Consider the following 27,310-nt stretch of genomic DNA (forward strand, 5'->3'; position numbering starts at 1 on the left):
AGGAGCCCATTAGGGACCAATTTATGCTGGAATGTAAGAGCGACAAGATTAGAGAAGCCTTGTGGTCCAAAGGTGATCCAAATTTGGATGAAGTTATAATGGTGGCAAAACAAATTGAACATTCTGAACTTTGCATGGAAAACTTAAGAAAATCTAAAAATGCCTTGAGGGATATCCAGTTAGTTGAAACCAAGGTGGCAACAAAGAAACCGACTGGATCACTCAAATCTAAACTGTTATGCTATAGGTGCAATTCTTCATCACACTTAGCCAATAGCAAAGATTGTCCAGCAATTAACATGTTTTGTAAAAAATGTGATAAAAGAGGGCATTTTGCTAGATGTTGCAAGTAAAGTGAGAAGATAGTGGTGAAAGTGAATGAAATTGAGTATGCTTGCAGTGATGAAGAGGAAGAGAAGTCGTTTGTGTTACAGGTTGTTAATGATGTAAATTGTATTGCCAGGGTAAATTGTAATTATCCCATTGATGAGGCTGATGTAAATGGTATCAAGGTTTCCATGATGACGGATTCAGGCGCAAAGTTAACCCTGATTTCGAAATCAGATTATTTGAAATACTTTGTCAACAATGTGACTCTTCTTCCTCCGGATGTTATGCCGTTTAGTTATGGTGGGAAACCTATTGAGTTAAGAGGGTACTTTGAGGCTAAGATCACGTTCAAGGGAAATGTAATTGAAGGAAAAATATGTATTCCTGTTGTGGGTGACACGATTTTGGGATGGCCTCATCAAAAATTACTTAATATTATATTGAATCCTAATGCTAACCCTCAAGTTCAAGTGCAGAAGGTATGTATGTAGGGTGAAGATCTCAAGAATGAATTTCCTGAGGTATTTTCCAACAAAATTGGGTGTGTTAAGGGCTACAAGCATCGCATTGTACTTAAGAAAGGAGCAATACCTGTAATGTGCAAAGTTAGAAGTATACCATTTAGTGTAAGGGACAATGTAAAAAAGGAACTTCAGAGATTAGAATCAGAAAGTATCATTGAAAAAGTTGAGGCTGTGGAATGGTTTGCACCCATTGTGGTTTCCTCTAAGGCCAATAGAGACATAAGATTGTGTGTGGACTTGTGCAATTTAAATAAGGCAGTAGTTGAAGACAGTTTTCCCTTACCCAACATAACTGAAATGATAAGTTTGTTAGGTAATGCTAGATTTTTCACTACTTTGGATCTCAGCTCGGCTTATCACCAGGTTCAGCTTTTTGAAGAATCTAAAGTGTTGACTTCCTTTATCACTCCTTTTGGTGTTTATAAATTCAACCGGATGCCGTTTGGTCTATGTTCTGCGGCTTCGGTCTTCCAAAGACTCATGAATGAGCTTCTTGGTGAGTTGCCTTTCGTGAAATTTTTTCAAGATGATGTTCTCATATTCTCCAGTACTCTTGAACAACACAGAACATCTGTGAGGAGTGTGCTCAACATTTTCCGGAACAAAGGTATAACTCTTAAAGGGGATAAGTGTAAGTTTAAAAAAAATTAAATCTCTTACCTTGGACACATGATTACTGCAGAAGGTGTAAAGCCGAAAGATGTTCTAGTGAAATCTATTATCAAGCTTACTGTGCCTGAAAGTAAGTCTGATGTGCAGACGTTCTTGGGAATGGTGGAATATTATTCTAGGTTCATTCCTGATCTAGCTAAAAGAACTTGTGCTATCAGAAACTTACTTAAAAGTCGATCTGTATTCATGTGGGACTCAGAATGTCAAAGGGAATTTGACGACTTGAAAGAGCGCTTGTCATCGGCGCAAACCTTAAATAGTTTCCAACCTGGCCTTCCGTGCTCTATCACTACGGATGCATCTGAGAAAGGGTTAGTTTGCATTTTGAAACAACTTAGTGGTGATGAGAACAAAACCATTGCTTTTGCATCAAGGAGTTTACGTGGAGCGGAGTATAAATATTCTACCATTGAAAAGAGGCTTTGGCAATTTTTTGGGCTATAAAGAAATTCAAACAGTTTCTGTGGGGAACTAAATTTGAGGTGTGCACTGATCACAAACCACTACGTGAGATTTTTGAGAAGAAGGGTTTGGATAATGTTTCAGGTCGTATTTGTAAATGGATTGTTGGCCTACAGGATTATTTTTTCGATGTAAAGTATGTGCCAGGTTGTGAGAATAAGGCTGCAGACTGTTTATCCAGACTCAGAAATAAAGGAGTGGGAGAAGATGACTCTGAAAGTTCCTGGTGGGTAGATGAGGAGGTGAAAGTATGTGCTGTAACGGATGGATGTGTTACTGAGGAAGAATGGAAACAAGGAGTGGATGATGATGTTGAACTTTCCCGTGTGAGAGATTTACTTTCTGTTGGTAAGGTTTTAGATAAAAGTGAGAGTATAGGTGATGGTTTTGGTAAGATTTGGCATGAATTGTCCATTCAAAATGGAATTGTGTTAAGAGGGGAAAGGTTGATCCCGCCGTGCAATTTGCGTGAACGTATTATGGATCTTGCTCACAGTGGTCATCATGGGATCTGCAAAACTAAAGAAAGACTTAGGAGAGTATATTGGTGGCCAGGGATGGATTTATCTATCGAGAGAAGGGTGCGAGATTGTGTGGAGTGTAATGTTGCAGATAAATCGTTGAAAGTCAGAACTCAACCCATGATACTCAAAAAAATTCCCGTTGAGGTGTGGGATTCTGTATCTATTGACATTTTGGGGCCTTAGAATTATAAATCTCATTCGAAGTATGTGGTGGTCCTCATGGATGAGTTATCTAGATGGCCGGAAGTCAAGATTGTCTCTGAGGTGTCTTCTTTGACTGTTTTAGAATTCCTCACTGAAGTATTTAGTAGAGAGGGTAATCCTAAGTCTATTTTGACCGATAATGGAGTTCAATTCACATCCAAACTTATGTGTGAGTTCTTGAGGTAAAGAGGGATTTTACACAAAAAGAGTGCATTATATCATCCAGAAACCAATGACATGGTAGAACGCTTCAACAGAACATTAAAAGAGATTATCCAGTTAGCTAATCATTTAAATTGTGATTGGGAGTATATGGTGAAGAAGAAGGTTGAGGAATATAAATTCACCCCTCACACTAGCACTGGTCAATCTCCGTTCATCATGTTCAGGATACATATACCTCACACTGTGATAAATCCACCGGGGGTTAAACATTATACCAAGGAACATCTGAATTATGAGGGCAGGAGAGTTTCAGCAAGGAGTAAGCATTTGTCCTGTCAGGAGAAAAGAAAACTTGTGTATGATGCGAGAAAATCTGTAAAGGAGATGCATTTTGGGGTAGGGGAGTTAGTTAAAGTCAAATTACCAGGGAGAACTGGTGGAGGGCAGTCTCACTTTAGTAGAGTCATTAAAATTATTAAAGTCTACAAAGGAGCGGTTAAATTGGATGATGGACATGTATGGAATCTCAATAGATTTGTCAAAATAAAATAATGTGTATATATTTATTGTTATTTGGGAATCTCAATAGGAATGTCAAAATAATATTATATATATTTGTTTATAGTTATTTGTTTGAAGGGGAAAGATGGTGTGGTATTCTGTTTGTTGGGGAAACATTTATGTATGCAAATTGTAATTCAAGGTTCAGGTAATTATATCTTGTCCCTTTACGCTTTGTTTATTTATGTTATGTGAAATGGTATCTTCCTGCTCTCCCTGCTCTTAGAACGGTACTGCCTGGAATGTGGGGATTGGAGGCAGTTAAAGAAGGAGCTGAGCAGGAGCAGCTGGGGTCTTTCATTATTCCAGACTTGAATAAATAAACAAGTGTTTTACTTTTTGAATTGGTATTTTTCTTATGGATTTACTTCATCGGTATTGCTGTAATATTTACAGGGGACAAATCTGTTTGGACCTTATGTGAAGAATGATGTGGAGTTAAAACTTCATCAACAAGCTCCACAGAGGAGCGATCAGGAATATAGTGACCATTTATAAGCAAAAACAAAACAGTCACAAAACCGATCCAAAAAAATAATGCAAAAAATGTCAAACAGAACCATAAATTGTTCCATGGGTATCTCAAATAGTTCTTTTCAAGCCATTGATACAGCTTACTTCTTTTTGAAACAGTGTCAATCACAGTAGTGGATGAATCCGAAGAAAAATCATCAATGTCAATGAAGTAGCCAGGGGCAGTCTCTGCAAACACGGGAGCCGGTGCACCATCTGTACTTTGATCCACTTCACGTGGGGGCTCTTGGTAGACAGTGTCATTAGTCTGTGATGTGTTTGTGTAAAAAACAGCTAGATCTTGAACGGGGTGGTCACTGAAGTAGTGACTGGAACCAGCAAGAGTTCATTTTCCGCCCTCCCCATGGTCAAGGAGATGTCTGGAACAGCAGTTGACATTGTTGCATAGTCTGTAGTAGTGATATTCATCCTACTATGTAGATGTATGTCCTGTTGGGTAGTGAGAGGGGATCGGGAACTACCCAAGGGACCTCTTGGTCTACTGTGAAGGATCGGCCACATGTTGTAGTTTCATGTCATCAATGGAGATGAATCTGTTCGTCTTAGAACCAGACAGTAGTGGTAAGATGACAGACCTGGTGCCTTCAATTTCCAAGACTGGTACAGGTGCTCTGTATGATGGACCGAACTCCTTCTTCACAGTGATCTTCTCATGAACCAGATCCCCAACTTTAGGAATCCAGCCAGTCGAAGTTTCCACTAAATCCCTTATTCCTAAGGTGGCAGCACTTGCAGATGATTTATCATCACGAAATTGCTGAAGCTCCTGTAAAACAGTGAGATGTTCATTTATGTTATATGGTGTTTCTGCTGCCACCATACCAGGGGCATCAAGATCTGGGACATACATACGTATCCCAAAGAGAACCTCATATGGAGTGCGTCCCCCCCAGGGCCCGTCTTGGCAGATTATTCAGTGCTCTCTGGACCCCATATAGGTGATGTAACCAACTGTGGCCTGAACCTAATACTCGAGCTGTTAAGGACTGCTTTAGATTACGATTCTGCCTCTCCACGACCAAATTTCCCTCGGGATGGTATGGTGAGGAGTAATGGAGTTCAACACCCATCGTCCCCATGGTGTCCCTGAAAGCCTTAGAGGCAAATGCAGGGCCCTGGTCTGAATGGAATGCTGCAACCGCATATGTACCGATAAAGATCAGCAAGTCTTTTATAACAGTCCGGGCGTCAGCCGACCGCTGTGGCCATACCCACAGGAATCTAGAACAAGAATCTACAGCGACTAAAATGTATTTGTAGGCGCCATCAGGCTGTAAGGGACAATAATGGTCCAGGTACACACACTGTAGTGGCCTGTTGGACACTAAGAGGGATGTCTGCAGTGGGTGTTTGATATTAGAGTCCTTGATCTGCTGGCAAATGTCACAGCAAAGGACATACTGCTTTGTTCGTCTGCATAGACCAGGCCACCAGAAGCGTTTCTGTAGGAGTGTTATTGTGGCCTGCATACCAGCATGTGCAGAAGCGACACCCCCATGTGCTGCTTTAATTAGATCTAATCTCTGGTCTTCATTGGGAATCACTCGATCTCCAACTCCAGGAATTGTTGTGTAAGCAACATTCTGCGCACTGATATGGTAAGTATAGTTTGTAGGGTATTCTTTTGGAAGGTGTTTGCCTGCAGCAGAAGCTTTAACGGCAATCAATATTTCATTATCCAGTCTTGTTTGAGAACGAGTCACTGCAGCCACAGAAGCCATAGCCACTGCTGCTTTGGCCGCTTCATCAGCCAATGTATTACCAGTAACGTGTACTCCTACACGTTGGTGTCCCAATGTATGGACTACATGGACACACAGCAGCTTATCCTTAAGATCAGCCACACTACCCCACATTATTTTGTGTGTAATGGTGTTCCCTTTAGAATCTCTAAACCCGTTCAGTTTCCATTGATTGAGATAGTCATTGTATGACTGGACGCAGTAGTAAGAGTCACAAACTATTAAAGTCTGGCATCCTGGCTCAGTATGTTCAAGCGCTAGAATAACAGCTTTAAGCTCAGCCAACTGAGCTGTGCAGTCCCCTAAGGTCTGTGTGTAGGTATTGTGAGGGTGGAAAACTCCATCTTCCATCACTCCGCTCACAGCTGCGCAAGCTGCCGAGTATTGATGTTTAGTACCTACAGCTGGTTGTGCTGAACCATCAGTGTACATGACAGTATGGTAGTTGTCCAGCTGCAAGATATTTAGAGGAGCGGGGTACTCTTGTTCGTACTGGAGAAACTCTTATGTCTGAAGTTTTGGATCAAAAATGTAATCGACATCAGTGGCAGTCAGAGATGTTGCCCATTGAATCCAACGTGGATGTAATGCTTCAGCGTTAGGAACGCTTGCTTTGGTGACAGCCTCTAAGGCCGGTACGAGGGAGACAACAATAATACGTTTCTACTGGGCAAGTGTCCTCTCTTTTATGACGTCCATCTGAACTGCTGTCAGAATCTTTTCTGTAGGTGCAAAACGCTGTTCAGCATTGGAGTATCAATGTGATTCATACGCTATGGGTACCGTGTCATCCTCATCGAAGGTGACATAAGTAAAGCCAATGGCACAAGCAATTATTCTGATGACCAAATTTGTTTATTGTCCCGTGTGTGCAAGTGTTTAGCTTCTAGCATGTCCTGTATCATTTCCCTAAGGTTCGTGTGTGTTCAATTGTCCAGTGTCTGCTAGTAAAATTGGGCTGAACTAAGTCATAAAGTGGCTTGATGCGTTGTGCATAATTTGGAATGTATGTCCTGCCAAAGTTAAAGAATCCTAGTAATGGCTGGAGTTTCTTAAGTGTGTTCGGAGGGTGCAGTTGAGCACATTTTTCCAGACAGTGCAGGGCCAGGCTCTTCCCCTCGTTTGACAGCTCATATCCCAGGAATAATACGCTAAGAAAGGCTATCTTGCTTTTCTTGAAATTGAATTTGTAACCAAGGTCTGCAAATCCCAAAATGATCCGAACGACCCTCGCAAGATCAGTGTCGAGGACGTCGCCTGTGAGATATATGTCATCCACATATGATAATGCCTTGGAAACGATATCGTGTAATATTGATGTTACACGGGCTGAAAATAGCCCTGGGCTATTTTAATAGCCTTGAGGTAAACGACAAAAGCGTTTCTGAGAGCCAAATGAGAATGCACTCAGGTCCCGACTTTCATGTGCTAAATTCTGGCAGAAGAATCCATTAGAAATGTCTAATGTTGTTTTATATTTTTTACGCACTATATTGTTTATTAGTGCCGTGCTGTGTGAATTTTGTATAGCATATGTACGTGTATGACTATGTAAGTGTCTATAATCAATGGCTATTCTACGTGAATGGTCCGGCTTTGCAACAGGGAATAACGGATTATTCAAATTCAAATCAATCTTTATTCGGATTTTACTCCATAAAAGATAAACGATCTCTTTAAAATGATAAAAATATACAGAAATACTTCAAGAAAACATTGCTAATAAATAAATAAATAAATTGAACCTTTGCTGCAACAAATTGGGCGATTATTGATTCTCATATCAGAGGTTTTCTAGATACAACAGCTTTTTTCTTTGTTCCAAGGCAAATAGGGTAAATTTTATTACTGCATCACATTTCTCATTGGTATCCAATTTACATAAATAATTAAAAGCTTCTCTACAATAAAATAATTTGTTAATAACAAATAAAGGTTTTAAAAATTGTTTCCTAATGTCATGATAAAATTTACAGGATATAATAAAGTGCATTGTAGAGTGTGCACATTGTCCCACACAGGGGCACTTCGGTAAGCTTTTGCTCCAAATCCTCACCTTTGGGAAAGCCACTAAAAAGTGCAATATTTGAAAGCGCATCGGAGTCAGATAAAATCTATCCTGAATGTTTGCAACTGTCAGTAAGTAATTTGGCATTACCTTGTTATTTTCAGTCATAAAGTGCTACTAGATGCCATGCCAAGCCAACAGCGCATTGGTATATATTAGATCTTCCACATAAGGGCAGCCCAATTCCTTATGTACCATAAATGTGGAGGTGGTATTTGGCACTGCAAGTAGTCTGCTAAAAGATTTGTTCTCTAGTACTTGTAATGAGTGGATCTCGGGCATCAAACCCCAAAAGGCAGAACCATACGTAATGCTGCTAATTGATTTACTTTTGTAAATTTGCAGCATTTCTCTAAGGGGTTTATTACCAATGTTTTTAGAAAATCTAAAAACCGCCTCAGTTGTCCTAATATACTTCATTCTTGGTAATTTCTAGATGTTGTTTCCAATGACCCATGTTAGAAAACTGTATACCCAAATATGTGAAACCATTCACCTCTTCGCATTTATGGCCCTTAATGAAATAAGTTTTCTTCCTGGCCTTCCCCTGTCCACAAGTCATTACAACTGTTTTGCTCATATTGACCAGCATATCTCTTTCCTCCATAAATTCCACAACGCCCTCAATTAACTGCTGCAACCCATTTGCAGTTCGTGACAGCAGTACTGCATCATCGGCATATAAAGGATTGGGATAGAACATTCTCCTTTTTTAGGGGTATCAATTTCTATGTTTTTTAAGTGGGCATCTACTCCATTTATATAAAGGGAAAATAGAAGAGGTGCCAAAACACAACCTTGACGTATTCCTCTCCCTATCCTAAAACCTGGGGTACACTCGCCATTTCTTCCATATCTCACCTGTGCTGTTAAATGATTGTATAATTGCTCCACGAAGCTTATTATATCTGAGGGCGCACCCATATCTATTAAGACTTTCCACAGCTTACCATGATTCACCAGATCAAAAGCGCTGCTAAGAGCTGCAAAACAAAGGAACACATGACCCTTCCTTGCTATTGTATATTTACTTATTATTAAATGAAGGTTTATACATTGTTCCAGAGTACCAACCCCAGGCCTAAATCCCAATTGAGCCTCTGTAGGTATATGATTGTTGGTTACCCATGATTCTAGTCTTTCTAGGAGTACTCTTCCCAGCAATTTAACAGAGGTATCTAAAAGTGAAATTGGCCGATAGAATTTGGGGTCGCCTCTATCTCCCTTTTTGAAAATAGGAACAATTATACTTTCAGTACCGGATTATTCATTGCAGATGTACAGGGCTCAATCACTCCCTGGTACTCAAGTTGGGCGAGGAACTCCCTCCCCGGAGCTTTTGCTTCATGTTTAATGCGATATTGTGGCTGCGGTTGGGGTGTAGACCTAACGGAAATAACATGACAAGAAGACTCCTTGTCCCAACCTACATTATTGCGATATAATGGAGGTGCCTGCGCTAAAGCCCATTCAGAAGCATAAGCTTCTTTGTCTGCTTCTGGAACAAGATCGGAGAAAGAAGGCAAAATGACATCTTCCCCATGTAGGAGCTTGCGGACATGCTCAGGTGGCCAGTCTCTTTCGGCCAATAGGATATCACTAGTGAGTTCATCGCAAAATATCACATTAATACTGCGTTCCACGTCTCCCTCTATCTGAATCTTTAAATCATAAACCCTATCAGGGAAGAACGCGACCGTCCGCTTTTTCAACTGCAATGAAATCACTAGTTGCTGTCACATCCAGATGATCTTTCAGACTCTGTCGACATATCGTGACCTCTGCTGCGCTGTCTAACAGAGTCACTGCCCATGTCTTGTTCCTCAACAGTGTTTTCAAGTATACTGGCATTTTTAGCTGTCAGTGCTGCCACCTTCTTCTTTTTAAACTGTGGCTTTTGCTAAGGAGTCTTTTCTTCCTTTTTAATGGTAGACTGTGGCAAGTCTTTCTTTTCTTTCACGTACTCAGGACGTCGATCTTGACGGCCCCCTCTCTCGCTACGTCTATCCGATGCATCCTGAAAGGAACGAGAGGGACGTGAATCAGTATATCTTTCTGGAGTATTAATGTTCTCCCTATTTCTGAGTTTATATCTCCTTTCGGAGTTCTCCGGGTGTGGAGAATCAGGTCTCTTATTTCTTCTTTCTTTGAAATCTTTTTGATTGTCCCAGGGCTTCTTCGAGCCCTCTTGTGCCTTCTTTTTACCCTCCTTATGGGCGGTACCTTGTAACTCCAATTTCTTTGGTTTGGCTCCCAAACTAGCCCGTCCTATACTAGTATAGGTATCGTAAATAATTTTCGGTAGCTGTCTCTCTTGTTCCTGGTGTGGAGATTCCCGGAGACGCTGGTGAATTGCCAGTGTTACCGCTTCCCCTTTAATGTTACTGAGTATTACTGAGGATACTGCGTCAAAGTTACGCATTAATTTCATCCCCAAATCCAGGGCTGGTGCAGCCCCATGCTCATTTTGTATTTTTTTAACACTTCTGGTAAATTGGCAAGTGTCAGGGTACCATGTGTGGTAGTATATATGGCAGCGAAGACTGTACCCCATGTGGCACAGTCATCCACCGAGGGAACCATCCCAAAAGGCAAGCACATAGTGAGCAGTCTGTTGTTTTCCTGTGGTTCCCTGTGGGGAAACACAGCTTCTAGTGATTCGTTTTCTGAGCAATCCAGAGCGGTATTTTTTCCCGTTTCACTGGTACTTTACCCATAATAGTATGCACTGTTTGTGGAATAATCCCAGTAGCCAATTGATAACCACCAGGTGCTGGCGGTGCTGGACGCGCTGGTGTTGTGTTCAATGTACGCATTACGAACTGAACTAATCGTCTATATCATGTCACTAATTCATTATATAAATCTCGCAGATCTGCTATTGGCACAGTTTGTATACCTGGGTGAGGTGTGTAGGTGGCAAACATAGGCCATGTCGGTCCGTCATTACTTAATGGACCTAACCTCACTTTTTGTAGTACATATGGTAGGGTGCCTTCGAGCCAGTTCTGATGCTCTTGGTATGTGAGTGATATTTCATGATACTGGTATGCTCGGTACCGTTGAGGTACGTTCGCAATTTCATATGTGTGGAATGTATGTGTTCTTTGGTCGACCTCAGGAAAGGTGACCCAACAGTAAAATGTTTCTGTTTGGTATGCTTCATTAGCTTCTATTATAAGAGTAACATCCCCGCCCTCATCTGTAAGGCCATGCATTAATAAATGTTGTGTTAGTGCTTGTCTAGCATTTTCAGGAATGTCAATGGCGTTAGCCATATTTGTTTAGAAAAACGGAACACCAAAAATGGGGAGTAAAGTCCTTTTATGAGTTCGAGCTCGAACAACCTACAGCTTAATCAGGTGTTACCTTTTCGGCTGAGGAGGATTTTCCCAAAGACCATGGATGTCTCCGTATAATAGTACTTAGGGTACCTGTTGTCTGCGAGACAGTGATAGTCGGGGTATCCGTAAATTAGGGCCTAAACACCGTCGTTGGTGGCGCCATGTCGTAGTTTGGACTCTTGCTCTGGGCAAGACTGCTGGTTTAAGGATGACAGTATTTTTGTTTGTAGGCGACTACGCCTTTCCTACAACAAGTCGCAACTGTTGTCCCAACCTTACCGGCTCACTAGCAGCACCTCACCAGAAACACAATAGTAAAAGGTGGTTTGTGGCAGCCTTTACGCATGGACTCAAAAATAAGATATCTCAGGGAGTGTCGTGGTTACTCCTTTCTCACAGATATATCATGTCTCATACAAACACAGGCAATGGCAAAGGTGCAGTGAAGTTTCAATAGTTTTTATTTAACATAACTGCAATTTGCGATAAGTTGCATGGGCAGCAATGATTAAGATAATGAATAATGCAAGAAACAGAATTGTGAAGACGAGAGTCCTTATTACAAAGACCCCCACCATCTTGCAATGCATAGGAAAGACGTATGAGATGTACTATGTCCTAATACCCTAATGTGAAAGGCCTAACCTCCTACCTAAAGGAGAGATGGGTTTGTTAAACTTAATCTGCCAATGCCATGTGCATGTGAGGAGCCCCCAACCCTTGTTACCTTGGAATGAGGTCTCTATCTCAGACTCCGCAGGGACACGAAGACTGGGTCAGCGTCAAGACGACTGCAGCATCGATATCAGCGATGGTGGCAATGCCCTCTGGTCGAAATCCCTCTGATTATCTGTCTAAAGTGCGATATATTTATACAGATCTACAAGGACCCCTGACGTAGGTGTGTTCCCAAACAATAGATAACAGACATGTTTGGGACGGCAATTAATATAAACAGTCCCTCGAAAGTATAGAGAGGAAAAATCCCTAAGTGTGAACACCTACTTTTTGTTTGTCTTTGTTGCTTGATCTTGACGCCTTAGCGCGGTGACACTGATAATGTAACTCATAACAAATGGCCTAACTATCAGCAAGGCAGCCATCTTAGAAGAATTAAATAATTAAATGGGCTAAGACAGAGCAGGCTAAGTAGGTTAAAAGTCCCTAGGTGACGGGGGCACGAGTCAGCAAGCCAGAGGCTAAGCTAACTCCTGTTATCCCATTAAAACGAACTAGGATTCACTACAACAATGTGTTGCATGTAAAAATGCAATTTGTACATTTAATTTGGAAAGATGAGAAAGTATATTTTGCCTTTTATTTGGATTTCCCAGGTCTTGGATATTCTGAGAAATGTTACCCAAGAGGCAAAATGATTTACACGATGACAAGAACACATATAACAATCTGTAAAAATTGCAAAAAACACTTAATTGTGACAATTGCAGAATACAAGAGTGAGTAAAGCCAATGAAAAAGAAAGTTTTTAATAAAAATGTAGTAAAGGACAGAAGAGAAATAAAAAAAGTGTGTATAAAAAGAGAGAATAAAAATATATGACACAAGAAAAATAACATTGATAAATATTAAGGGTGAAAACCTAAAATTGAAGCACACAAGCAAAAAAATAAACATTGTGCGTCAAGAACATAAGACAGCTAGCAGAGCAATAAAATAAAAATCTACAAGTCTAAAAAAAAAGTAGCATAAGAAACTAAGATTTAGACTGAGACTATCTACATATCATGAAGAGAGTTTAAAGATATTTTCTTAGCTTTGTAGAGTCTTTAAAAGATGTAGTTGAACCGTTATGAGTTTAGATAAGCTTGCAAAAGTGCCATATCTCATATTAAGCTGTCTTTGTGCTATGCATTCTTTTCTCCTTGAATTTGTGACATTTAGTGAATCTTGAGAGATACAGATCTTATGCCCAGATCGTCATGATTTCTCTGATGATACAGAGATTCTCACTCCAAACAGATGTGCTCCTTGTAAGTTGAGAGATGGTCAATTACAAAATTCTCACCACCTCTGCCAGGACTGGGAATTATTTCTTTAGGAAAGTTAGGAGGTTCCCACACTGAATCCCTTTTGACAAGCCACACAGCTACAAGTTACTATGCATGCTTCTGTTTTTCAAGCATTCTGCATGCTTCTAAAGCATTTGCATCACCTGTTCCATTCTTTTAATTTTTAAAGAAGTGCCTTAAATGTTGCTGGCACATTATTCCATAACAACTAACGTATTTTCAATGGTAAAATTTCTGTCCTCGATCTGCTGTAGCTTTGCATTTGTATCAATCATAAAAAATTGCCAGCTTTTAATTTTGTTAAGAATCTTGTTAAGAATAAGGTTCATGGATGAACAAATAGTTGCCAGAGGATAATTTGTACATCTCTTTCGCTTTACACCAGAGGTAGAGGGTTGGGACTTGGGTAAAGGTTTTAAAGAACACCTTGCAAGGGATAGTTTTATTTTGGGTGACTTTCATAACTTACATGTACCCATTGGATATGTCTGATCAGTGCGGCAAACACTTATATGCAGGATAGGAATTCAAAACAGTGTACTCTTTCAAAATATTGCATTAACCCACAGGTTCAGATTTCAGGTCAATTACATTAAGACACTATAGACCAGATGTACAAAGCATTTTTTAAGTCGCCGTTTGCGACTTGAAAAATGCTTTTGGGATGTACAAAGCCCAAACTGCGATTCGGTAACTTGTTGCCGAATCGCCATTTTTGGTTTTGCGATTCGGTATTAGGAAGGTGCGTGTCAAGGGCGTCCCTTCCTCATACCAAATCTAAATGGTATGTATGATTGTTTTGTGACTGCAAACAATCACAGTTAGCACCATTTTCAAATGGTGCTAACCCATTCGTAAACGGGAAGGGGTCCCGTATTGCAGCAAAAATAGTTTTTCAGAGCAGGCAGTGGTCCCAGGGACCACTGCCTGCTCTGAAAAAATGTAATTTGATTTTAAAATGCATCTCGTTTTCCTTTAAGGAAAATGGGCTGCCTAAAAAATAAATTAAAAAAAACTGCTTTATTTAAAAGCAGACACGGACATGGTGGTCTATTGTCTCCAGCAGGCCACCATGCCTGTGAGGGCGGCCATTCCCAATGGGGTAGCAAATTGTGACCTACCTCATGAATATTCATGAGGTAGGTCATTTGCGACTCCATTGGGAATCACAAACACTATAAGTACACTGTTGTACATCCGGTTCTTTGTACATGTCGCCCTAAGTGAAGAAAGATTCAGCAAAAAGTTGCTCGTAGCTAGTGAAGAAAAAAATAGCATATAAAGCAAATAGCTAGAATGTAGAATTGTACCTTTAAAGGATAGAGGTATCAAAGAAAATTAAAAAAAACATATGGATGAAAGTCATAGATGGTAAAATAAATAACATTCCCATCAGTTGATTCAGAATTCAGATAGTCTTACCACCTTCACAAAATGATAACTGCAAAATTCAACTGAAACAGAATATCAAGAGGTGCCAATAAATCTAGATGAGATACTCAGAAATTAAAAAGTGTTGGACAAAAATATTGCTTATGTAAATACCTTAGATGCAATATGTTTCTATGAAATCCAAATTGAGCATCCAGATGAAGAGCGATTTGTGCTTCCACAACAAAATGGCAGGCAGTGTGAAAATATTTGAAAATTGAAAGCATCACCATAAATAGGTATTGCAAATATACATGTTTTGTAAAGTCATGTCCAGCCATACAAGACCATTATCCATGGACCCCAGTGGCAAAAGACACCAAAAAAACAACAGCTGCTCTGTCACAACATGTACTGTTTTGTACTGAAGAGGCTAACAGCAAAATTTTACACTCTGGATTTTTTAGGTGGAATGCAATCCACTTCTAGGAGACAATGTTGGTTAAGGTTTCCAGTTGATGTGAATAGAGTTTCCCCATGGAGAACGTATCTCTATGACTAGGATGTTAGCTTCTTATAAGATGCATCTTAATGATTGGCCTATGTAATTTGTAGAAGTATTCGGCTGAAGCATGGCTACAGCCCAACAGTCAGGAGGATTTCAAATGAGTAACGAGAACTGGGAGCAGAAATCTTGACATAACCAATAAAAGACAAAGACAATCCAAAGGAAAACATGCATTTGACAGTCCAAAGCATCCAGACGTTTAGGTGTTGTCTGCTCTGCTAGTCATTAGCTATAATAATCTGAGAATTGTGACTTTGTTCCTTCAGCACTTTCATAATCTAGAACTATCGGAAGACAATACAAAAGAAGCCTTTTGTGAGACATAAAAGATGCCCAAGATTTAAAAACGTACATCTTTAGGCAGAGACACAAACAAAGAAGGAAGCTCTTGAGACATACATTTGTTCCTGAAAGGGTAACATACTTCACTGTGAGACCAAGCTCCTGGGCTAGGTCTAAGGAGGTTGGTTTTACTTTGGTGACTCTGGCATTTTACTCAGGTTCTCACATAGGATTCTTCCTGTTGGACACATTGTAAACCGGAACTCAGAGAGGTTGTCTAGGTTTGTTTACCTGTCTTCCCTTTATGAAACGCTAAATTATGTTGGTGATGGAAAATGTCACAAGATACACACAGGTCTTAAGGCTGAGGTCGGTGACTGCCCCTGTGGTGGCTTGAGCTTTAGTTGCCATCATCCCTCAGAGAGAGTTTGCAAAGGAACATGTATCTGATCAAGGAGAACACTTCTTATCTCCCTACATAATGGCCCCAATGGACATGTGGGATACTTGTAGTATGTTTTTACCATATTTCATCCCACAATCAATGGCCATGTAAAGCAGATCCCAACAATTATAATTTATTTTAAAGTTGGTGGTCAAGATCTGAAGAACCCAATGAAAAGGAAGTAACATTTACTGTTCTTGAGCTTCTTTTTTGGTGACAAAGGGCATTTTGTCTTTACAATAAAGCTCCCTAGAAACAAAGGGGCCTCAGCCAACTTAAAAAATATTTCACAACAAGATCTGACAGTATCACTGGATGGCTGAATATACATATAACCAAGAGCTGCCTACTTGGACAGTCCTCCTGACATGTGGCTGGTAGTGCTAAATCCAGGTTCTTAGACCCTGCGCTTTTACTAATGAAACGTATGATAACGTAGGAGTGGAAAGCTACAATAGCTTCCCTTATTAAAAGATGGCAACTGGGACTCCAAAAAAAGACAGAAGCAAAACTATCCTACTACTCAAAGAATAAATTAAAGATCTTGGGAAAATCCCAGTGTCAGCTGAGATGATCCCATGGCCCCTTGAACCATCGAAGCCATCTGATAACCACTAAATCGGGCTATACTAGACAAACAATATGGGCAAATACAATATTAGTGAGGAATGCAAAATAGGATGGGGCTTTATATTGGACTGCAAGCAAATCCTTTGGTCTATTACAACACAAATTGGCATTCTAACAAGTGTTGAAACCATTACTGCACTAAGGATAGATTTATATATGTACACCTGCTAAGTCGACAGATATGCTACTTTAAATAGAACTGTTACTTTTTTAGTTTTCTGCTACACCACTGAAAGTCACTAGATTGTTATCAACAACTTGGGCATTGAACAGCCAATCATCTGTTTGAATTATAAATTGCAAGTAAAAAGATTATTATGTTGACTCTAAAAGAAAAGGTTGTTACAAGGCATGCCTTTGTAATCCATCTCAACTACTGTTAAAATGAATGGGCTCACAATTAGGAAGGCCGAGAAGTACATCACTATGAATCAATTCCACACACTATAGAACCATCGTATATTACTGTTACTTAAATACAAAATCCCAATAAATATGATGTTAAAATAGAACTAACTGTGCCAATGTGGTGTTGTGCTTCCTAATGTAAAAAGAGGAATGGTGAGTGTTCTAGTCAATCTCCAAAATATGGCCAGGGCAATAAGTGAATGCTCATTGCAGGAAGCGTATATTGTGTCCAAAGCTATCCTTCAGAGATAAAATACCTTCTGGCTGTTGATACCGCAGTATATTAGGCTGAGACACCAGGTCTAACCTTGCTGTGGATACATTGCACCAACATTAATAGCAGGGTGCACTTGCCAATGGCAACTAGAAGACAGTGTTGTGAAAGCAAGAGCCTCATAACTGAAGTGGCTAAGATACTGGTGTTGAGCATCTTCGATGAATGCTATGGATTAGACATCTATTCCTTATGCCTACAGCTAGAACTACTGAACAAACCATTTGCCTAGATTTTAGAAGGTCTGAGAAATCATCAGGACAAAATACAATCCATTTTCTGAAGCAGGTTGAGAGATCGGGGAACTGGTGTTTTTCTCAATAACATCAGCCTCAAGAGTGGGCGTTAGACCATACAGCTTTAACTGTGGTCTTCCCGCAATGTTTTGCCTACCTTTCTACATTTTTCTAACTCGTTTTGCTGGTTTTAGGACTCTGTGCACTTTACCACTGCTGACTAGTGCTAAAGTGCTTATGCTTTCTCCTCTAAACATGGTAATATTGGCTCCTACCCAATTGGCATATTTAATTTAGTTATAGGTCGCAAGTAAAGTGCACTGCATGTGTCTGGGGCCTGTAAATTAAATGCTACTAGTGGTCCTGCAGCACTGATTGTGCCACCGACATAAGTAGCCCCTTAGGGCTTGCTATTGCAGGGCCTGTGTGTGCAATCTACTGCCACCTCAACATGGTATTTAAAACCCCTTGTCATGTCTCAAACTCCCCTTTTATTACATATGTCACCCCTTAGGTAGACCCTATGTGACTCTCAGGGCATGCTGCAGTGAATTTAAAAGGCAGGACATGTACATTTAAGTTTTACAAGTCCTGGTAGTGAAAAAACCCCAAAGTCATTTTTCACTAATGTGAGGCCTACTCCTCTCATAGGCCAGCATTAGGAAGTCCTTAATGTACTTTTAAGCTGTAATTTTTTTATGAGAAAGGAGTAGCTACATCATATCTCATATCTTTGGGATGTAATGATAAATCCTCCATACTGGTAAGATCGGATTTAGAGTTACAATTTTAGGAATACCACTTTTAGAAAGTCAACATATCTCTGCTCTTAGTGCTCTGTATGCCTTATAGCTTGTCTCCAATACACATCCGGAATATGTGTCAGCTATACTCTGTAAATTTTCCCAAGACAGCCACAAACACAGGAACGTTAGGTGTGGCTGATCACCCATCTCCATACATCTACATTCTGATGGTCCTTCCTGAGCTAGTAGGGAGGGACGGGCTCACAGTTAAACTTCAAAGGGGAGTGGCCTGACCCTTCTCAAACAAATGATTATGCACCACAGATAGACCGGCAGACAGGACGTGGTTGAAAGGAATACTTGTGCACTTCAAAACCACTCTTGGAAGTCTCCCCCTGCTTCAAAGGCACATTTGGGTATAAGTACTGGGTCTCTGACTTCATGAAATCAGACACTTTTGGACCTACAACTGTACACTGTTGCAACAAGGACTGTTACTCTGCTGGACTGCTGATCTGGAAGGACTGCTTTTCTGCTGTACTGCCCTGTTTCTCTCTGACCCTGCTGAGGGAGAGTTGGACTCTGCCTTTCACCACAGGTGATCTCCAGGGCCTTGTTTGCTTGTACCCTCTTGCTCGAGACTCGAGGATATCAAAGCCCCTAACTCTGCTGCTCTGCCTGGTTCCCTGGAAGTGGACCCAGAGACTTACAACACAGAAATCAACACATCAACCTGGTTGCGGGAGTAAAATCAGTGCATCGCTCTCGGAACTGCTGCATTGCCTTGAGAGCCCGACGCATCCGAACTGCACTTTGCCACCGCTGCAGCAGTCTACAGAGATTCCGGAACCAATGCATCTTGGCTCCAGCGCTTATCTTTGGAAACGGACGCATTGCTGTCACTGCATGGGACAGAACAATGCATCGTCATCCCTGCGTTGGCCCAATCGACTCATTCCACAACGCATCTTGCTGCTGCGACCAGGCAAGGCACTTAGGGGCTCATTCTGAGCCCGGCGGGCGGCGGGAGCCGCCCGCCTGGAGGGAGCCGCCAAATGACCGCACCGCGGTCAGAAGACCGCGGCGGCCATTCAGACATTTCCTCTGGGCCGGCGGGCGCTCTCCAAAAGAGCGCCCGCCGGCCCAGAGGAAATGCCCCTGCAACGAGGACGCCGGCTCAGAATTGAGCCGGCGTAGTTGCAGGGGTGCGACGGGTGCAGTTTGCACCCGTCGCGTATTTCAGTGTCTGCATTGCAGACACTGAAATACACAGTGGGGCCCTCTTACGGGGGCCCCTGCAGTGCCCATGCCATTGGCATGGGCACTGCAGGGGCCCCCAGGGGCCCCGCGGCACCCCCTACCGCCATCCTGTTCCTGGCGGGAGACCCGCCAGGAACAGGATGGCGGTAGGGGGTGTCAGAATCCCCATGGCGGCGGAGCGCGCTCCGCTGCCATGAAGGATTCCCCCGAGCAGCGGGAAGTCGGCGGGAGACCGCCGACTTTCCGCTTCTGACCGCGGCTGAACCGCCGCGGTCAGAATGCTCGTGGGAGCACCGCCAGCCTGTTGGCGGTGCTCCCGTGGTCGGTGGCCCTGGCGGCCACCGGCCGCCAGGGTCAGAATGACCCCCTTAGTTCACCAGGGCCTGCATAGGTCCTTTAGCTGCCCTGCAGTCCATCGCGTACGGCCTGAACTTTGACTTTGCCCCGGTCCAGCACAACCTAAAGTAACCCCTAGCGGTATTGAAGTCTAAGTGCTATTTGGCATTTATTCTTTGAAAATCAACATCTCAACTTCTGCACATTGTTGTTTTGGTCTTCCTTTATTGATAAAATCATAATCTATTTTTTTCTAACCTAATGTAGCTTCTTTCTTATGGTGTTTTCAGTGTGTTACTGCATGAGTTATTACACTGTCGCATAGGTTCTCCTTATCCTAATGAGACTAGTGGATTTGGGCGCCAGACTCACCTGAATTGTGGGTACTGAGTATAATTCCTCACCATGTGACGCCTGTCGGCCAAATCCGGGTTTTCCTGCTAACTAGCAGTGCCTCATCTCCACCCAGGAGGGGGTTGATTGTGGCAACCAGGCTCATGACAAAAAGTACTCCTCAGGGGAATCGTGGTTGATCAGATATCATCCCTTTCTCTCTGTTACATTAGTCTCACACAGGCAAAGACAAACAGAAGCAGAACATAGTTCAATTTTGTTTTTGAAGTAACTGCATCTTAGATAAAATGACATGTATTGCAATAACTAGGGTGGTAAAACACACTAAAAGCAAAATTGGGACAAGGAGAGTGAAACACAAAAACAGACCCACCATACTGTCACTAGGATTAATATATCAATTGCCTACCTAAACTATGTTAGAGCACAGTGTGATAATCCCTAATCCTCCCTTCAGGTATCCCCCTGGGAAGAAATCATCCCCATACCTGAGCAAGGAAGCCTGTTGTCTAGAAAGACACCATCCCCATGTGGGCCAGGGATTTGGCAATCTAAACAAGCAGCTGTAGTGGAAATATTCAGCAGTTTGCATGCAGTTGTGGTCATCTGGCTGGAATCTCCCTCTAACGTGAAGGGGACAGAGACATGTTTTATAATAAAAAAACAGATGCTCTAAGAAAAGGTCCTCAAGTAAGGATATGAATGTTTCTGTGAATGTCAGAGACACAGCATACGACTTTTGCCAGCAACCCTATCTGACTGCAGGCTTAAGGAAAGCACAAAATGAAATGAATTTCCTGCTAAGAGCGTAATGCTTTCCTAGGTAAAAGAACAACTAACTAGTTTAAATAAAACAACACTGAAAATGTGGCTAATGCTAGAAAAATAAAGCAGTGCTGAATACAATGTAACTGGGCTGAAGTGCACTGCGGCAGGCCTAGTGTGCTAAAATAACTTGCCTAAAACATGTCTAAAATAGCTATACAAAAGCACAAATACTTAACACATTGCCATCTAAGTTAAGTCTGCCTGCTTTGTGCCAAGTTACCTGAGGGTGAGCACGGATAATTTAGGTTGTGTTGTGACTTACCTTGATTAGGAATGTGGTCCCTACTTGGACAGGGCGCATACCTCTGCCAACTAGAGACCCACTTTCTAACAGTGAATACCTCCAGACTGACATAACTTATGGAGATAATGGGGCATCTGGATCCTCCCCAACCCAGAAGAACCTTCGGATCGCTACTATCCCCACTGGATTAAAGAACGTCCTAATTACTGCCAGAGCCTGAGAAGCAATGCTCTATCTAGAACTAATAATGTGTAGCATTTTTACATGTTTTTGCAGTATTAACACTTAAGAATGTTTGCTTTTTCTACTGGAGGAAATTTAGAATGAGCTATCTTCTTTGGAAAGGACTTGTCCTAGATCCGCTGAAGACAACATTTTGAACATATTAGTTGCTGTGACCACCATTCTGCTGTGAAGCGTGAAAAGTAAACATGGTGGTACTTAACCAGTGAAGGAGCTTAGCATGCTGAGTCTGCAGTTCCCCAGAGGGAATTCTTCATCTGCCTCTGTGGAAAGCCAGAAGAACTTTTGAACCAGTGAAACAGCTTCTATTCACTGTAGCAAATACCATTCTGGTAGCAACTCCTCTGCCCCTTCATCAAGTGCCTAATATGAGCCAGTGGTGTCCAGGGAAGGGGTATACATGATTCATTTCGAGGGACAAGCAATTATTTTCCCTTATCAGACAGTAGCTTAAACAGTCCTGGGGTAGATTCAAGACACGCATTCTTGGTATTGGCGAGCTGACATTTAATAGCTACTGAGCAGAGCTTTGAGCACCAAAACTCATTCTTTCACAAATTAAGCACTGCCTGCAGCTTCACCACCGAGAAACTGCATGCGATCATCAGGATAACCGACTTCATCCTACTACCACTGGCCACTTTGAGCACTCTTAGCAAGGCTTTTCTAGTGAAAATTCCTGGTGCACTGTTATCTTCTATTTGCCACATATCAAAACACCGTCTCGCTGCTGTATTTTACTCTTTCCCATCCCATTCAGTTGGTAAATAAATGATAAAGCCATTTACAACCCCCCTGAAAAGCTTTTTTTGTTGTTGCTTTTGGACACTTTGCTCTTGTTTGTAAGCAATTTGCACCCATACCGGATGATGATTAACGCCCCTCCAAAGGCTGTGATATCAATTTGTAATTTTCTATTGTTTTTCAATCTAAGGGTGCAAAAAAATGAAGTATTTGTTTCCTTATCTGCCTGGCTGCATTGCTGTACATCATACCAAATACTCCCCACGCAAAAGAACGTGTCATGGTCACTTAATTCATTACTTAGCATTACAACAAATACAAATAAAGCTGGGTCTTTAAAGTTTTAATCAAACTAGCGACTTTCAAAATCAGATATTGCCTGAAATCTTTTCTGATCATTTTCCACTTGTAAAGTAATTGTTCTTCTCTTTAAGGGTTTGAAATATCCAGGAGCACCATACTTTGCACCAGATGAACACGGCAAGATGCTGCTTCTAGATGTAAACGAAGAAGAACCAAAGCCGGTTGTACTTGGAATCAGTAGTGGATTTGATATTGACTCTTTTAACCCTCACGGTATCAGTGTTTACATAGATGACAAAGGTATGATCAGCATAAAGTGAGAAACTGAAGAATTCATGACATGAAATCAAACCATTGTTTGTCATGAATGTTTGTATTTCATATTGTGATACCTGATGTTAAATACAGTTATTAGACTCAATACAAAAAAAAACATTATTTAAAAAGAAACATGAAGCTGACCAAACAGTAACATGCAGTTAAAACAAACTAACCAATAAATAGAAATGTTTAAAAAAGATGTACCTCTTCCTATTGTTTAAGGACAATGGGGCAGATTTATCAAGATTTCGCACACCACAGCAAGCCTCCTACCTTACTGCGCTGCGTGAAAGGGCAGGAATGTGGCATATTTAACATTATATGGCACATTCCTGTCCTTTCCTTGCACTGGTCCCCTTTTAGTTGTCTAGTGCCAACGCAGGCCCCCTTGTGCCATGGTGCAAGAATGCCTGCGTTGTAGCCAGGATTATTTTTGTGCAGAATGCAGCCCACTTAGAAAAGGAAATAACTAGGAGAAGTAAAGATATTTTCTCCTCATTGGGCCTCTCCTGGGAAAGTGTAGCATTTTGATGCATTCCCAGGTTTACCAGTGTTGGTAACTCTGGGAATGTGCCAAAATCCATGAGTCGAAACAACTACACTCCACCCATGGAACGCTTCCTTGGGCAGAGTAATGCAACACAGCGATTTGCTCTGCATTGCATTATTCTAGATCTATCTAGCCATGCACGGCCATAAAAGGTGGCCTTGCGTGGCTTGATAAATCTTATTTAGTAGTTTTATTGCCCTTGTGCCCCCTCCGTGGCGCAAGGGCGATGCAGCTCAATGATAAATATGTCCAAACATGTCTAAATAATGTATATCGTGGAGCCCTCACTGAAGGCAACTTTGTTCACCCGTGGCCGAGAGCACTAATTAGGCCACCATGGAAACACTTAAAAGTTAGAGGGACATTCAACATGGAGGACCTGACTGATTGAAACTACAGCCCAGTTTTGACATCCAGGCGTTTACCTTGGAGTCTACTGAAATGTGGCAAAAATTCTAATCTATATTAAGAAAGATAATTGTGAGTGCTGATTTAAAGTATTTAAAATCACCACACATCTAAAGCTACAAATTTGAAGTATTAGTGCCTAAATGGCTGCAAAGAAATCTTCTTTCAGGCACTACTGCTACTCGAAATTATATCCTGCAATGTGTGCAAAATGTGGACATTGAGGAGGAAGCACTATGAAGGAGAAACACACAAATGCACCAGTGAGTGCAATGCCTATTTGATAAGACTAATTAATTTTAAAGCATAAGCACACATGTGCAATCCAGCTGCAAGGATGATCAACTGCATAATCCACTACACACATGTTAGGACTGTGAAGTGCCCTGTCTGATATATGGATTTGTACCCCTGTCCTGAGTGCCTGTCTGCATATAAAACCGATATCCTGACTTTTATTTTGGCCCTGTGGTCATGCTAATCTGTTGTAAGTACAGATGTCAATGCCTACCTCTGATCATTTGAGGTCCAGTATCTGTCCTGACACTTGGCGGGGCACAACAAGTATGTCCTCCAAGTAGCGAGGATACTACTGTACCTGTCTGTGTTCTATCTTGTAAAGCAGTACTGACACATACCATTTTATTATTTTTACTACGACCAGTCCTTTTTCTTTGTGATTGTGAGAGTGTGGTATACTGACCCTTCTCTGTTAAGTTCCACTCGTATGTGAATCCAAGAACCTAGTGCTGACATCTCTTATTTACATCAAATATAAATATGTGTGCTTTGAACATGATATTATGTGTGTATGTTTGTGAGGACAGTGGGATCCATTTTGGATACCCATGGCAGTGGTGTGCCACAAGATGGGAGGGTGGGATGGCTTCCCCAGATAGAGGAAATATAGATGTATGTTGAACCCCCAGACACTGTAAAGAGGAGGATGTAGTTGATGCTACCATTAGGAATTCCATGAAGATTTTTTTCTATCAAGGGGCTGCTGAATTATTTCACCTGAGCACTGCCTTTTGGTACATGATAATATGAAGGTGTGGGATAGCAGGTTCTCTTATTTGCAAGGCTATGTCTAGCTAGGGGCTGGCCTTTATCTGTCTCTGATTAATATGATTAAAAGATCTCAAGCTTCCTGTTTCCCCGGTTTTGGGTCCCTGCTTAGAGCCAGCCTCCTGCTACCTACTGTGTGGTACATCACTTTGAACAAAGGTTGTTGCTGAAGAGCAGCCTGGAAATTACATTTGAAAGGGGACCAACCCAAACCACTTCTAAAGCATAAGAATATATTCACATACTTTGTCTGGAAAATATTTATAAATGTGAGTGAATCAACCACCCACTGTCTTCCAGTCCCAAGACCTTCTTGAACTAGGAAAGAAGTTCATTGCAGAGGTCAAAAGGAGCTGCTGTGAAGTAAGTACTGCTGTCCATCTGACAGCCAGTCTCGTAGATGTGAGGGGACATCACCTAAAATCTACAGTTTCTGCTGGAAAAGTTTAGGATCTGTCTTAAGAGCATAGAAGCCTAACTATTTGATGAAAGTGGGAAGGAGTATGACTGGCTCTGCAGGAGGATAGGCTATCTACAAGGAGTGTTCTGCATGTTCTTGGTGTGAGGAGCTCCCAAAGGAAGCAGATGATCCCTAGACAGCGATTCTGGAGAGTACCTTTGTTTGAAGGGATTCCTGGTCTCCCTGTGCAGTTCTTAAGGAGCTGTAAATAAGAATACATCAAAGAGCGTAATTCTGTGTTGCCCAGTAGCCTGTTACAGGTCAAGTGACTAGTGCTACTGCTGCAGGCAAAAGGTATGAGATTGAATCGCTGCTAAAGGGGGAAGCCCAAAATCAGGCTATAGCCTGCAACTTCCCCCAACAATCCACAAAAACTACTTAGCCTGCAGGCTGAAACTTTCGCAGGCTGAAGTGCTGGTCTGCAGCTGACCCTTGGGCCAGTCACTGCTGAAGACTGGTACCACTGCATAAGCCAGAGCCAGTCCTGTGATGATCATACAGTTCGCATCACCCATTGAGGTGATCAGCAAAGGAGGTGGCCCATCCCGTGAATGTGAGATTGCCACCTGTGCCCACTGCAAAGCTGGAAAGGCCACCAATCACCAACAGGTATCAGCAGGGACTGACAGAACCTTCGGGTGTGAGAGAGACTGAGTTGTGGGGCAAATATACCATGCCTGAATCAGACCTTTTGATACAAAAGTCACTAACGCTATTGAACAGAATAGCACATGTAACTTAGGAGAACCTTTCAGTATTGGCTGCTGAAGTGTGCAACGTCAGTGCTACTGTCTAGGCTGGTTGTGAATTGGACCGGTCTCTGCTCTGCTGTGCTTCCTGCCAGGCCTCTTGCTGGGTTTTTGCGCTCATGATTATGTGGTCTGCCGGGTTTTCCTCAGCAATCAGGACCCACCCGGAACAAGAAGAGGGCAAGGAAGCATAGCCACATCATATGAAGCACACAAGAGGCACAGGTATAGGTACAGGTGCAGGAGGTGAAAAGCATTAGGCTGCAGCATCACATGCTGTGCTGAGGTGGCTGGCACCAGGCCGGTGTGGCTTGTGAGTGATGTGGTGTCTGCCGCAGCTACCGCTTTTGCAGCTAATATTGCTAATACCCAACAGCAGAGACACCAGCAATAGTAACAGCAGTGATAGCAGTGGGGAGAGCTTTGGTGACTGCAAGGACATCTTCAGATTCAGTCTCTCATGTGAGGGGAGGTGCAGAGAGGACCACAGGTGGTCCCTGCTATGGCACAGTAGCGAAGACCCACTGGCACGTATTGCCTACGGCGTGGTGCCTGATTACCAAAGGCCTCTGCCCGGACTCATTGACAGTAGGGACAGGGGAAAAAACAGGAGCGGGGACGCCTTTGCAGCAGTGAGTGTCAATCACAAGAGGAGCAAGAGGAGTGAGAAGCACAAGGGGAGGGAGAAAGCTGCACGTGCCCTGCTGCACTCTGCTCCTGGCATGTCCGTCACCCATTACCTCACCTGCATGCTTCAGCAGGCAGCTCACAATCCACCGGTGTCTATCATCAGCCCAAAAGACTCCAGCATGGCAAAGTGTGTCCTTTCAGTGGTCCTTAATGTCCTCAAGTTCCAAAACCACAACATCACCAACAGCAAAAATCCTCCAATTACGCCAACTCATATGACAGCACTCCTTCTCACAAGAAAAAGGACTCAGCCAGCTTACACTAAAAGGAGACTGCAAGAAGCACTGCAGTGGCTAGCTGTATTTTCCTTGTATTATCATTGGTGATTGGGCCTTAGATGCAAACTAGGCAAAGTCCTACTTACAGACCTGAAAAATGGGCGCACGGGAACCATTCAGTGCCCACAGACTGCCTCAGCAAGTCTAGATGCTTCTCGGGCAGTCCATCAAGTGGGATTAAATCTGACAAAACAGTAAACATATCCTCTAAACATACCCTTATCTAACAGTTACTAAGGGCATTCAAAAACCACAAGCTTGCAACCCTATCAGGGGTCCCTCAGTACTTAGCTTCTTGAAGCCAATTCCAACTGATCGCACCAATCCAACTGTGGAAAAAATAGAGACTAGGGA

At 42.1% G+C, this 27,310-nt stretch overlaps 1 protein-coding gene across 2 annotated transcripts in view; it reads left to right on the top strand.

The window, feature by feature from the left end:
* Positions 1–27,310, top strand: part of LOC138262058 (serum paraoxonase/arylesterase 2-like) — a 444,264-nt gene that overhangs the window by 232,575 nt on the left and 184,379 nt on the right. For both annotated transcript variants that reach the window (XM_069211747.1, XM_069211748.1), the window contains exon 4: positions 22,564–22,732. In XM_069211747.1, coding sequence (XP_069067848.1) covers positions 22,564–22,732 — 169 coding nt within the window. The remainder of the gene's footprint in view (positions 1–22,563; positions 22,733–27,310) is intronic.

Source organism: Pleurodeles waltl, chromosome 10 (genome assembly GCF_031143425.1).
Source record: "Pleurodeles waltl isolate 20211129_DDA chromosome 10, aPleWal1.hap1.20221129, whole genome shotgun sequence".
NCBI lineage: Eukaryota > Metazoa > Chordata > Amphibia > Caudata > Salamandridae > Pleurodeles > Pleurodeles waltl.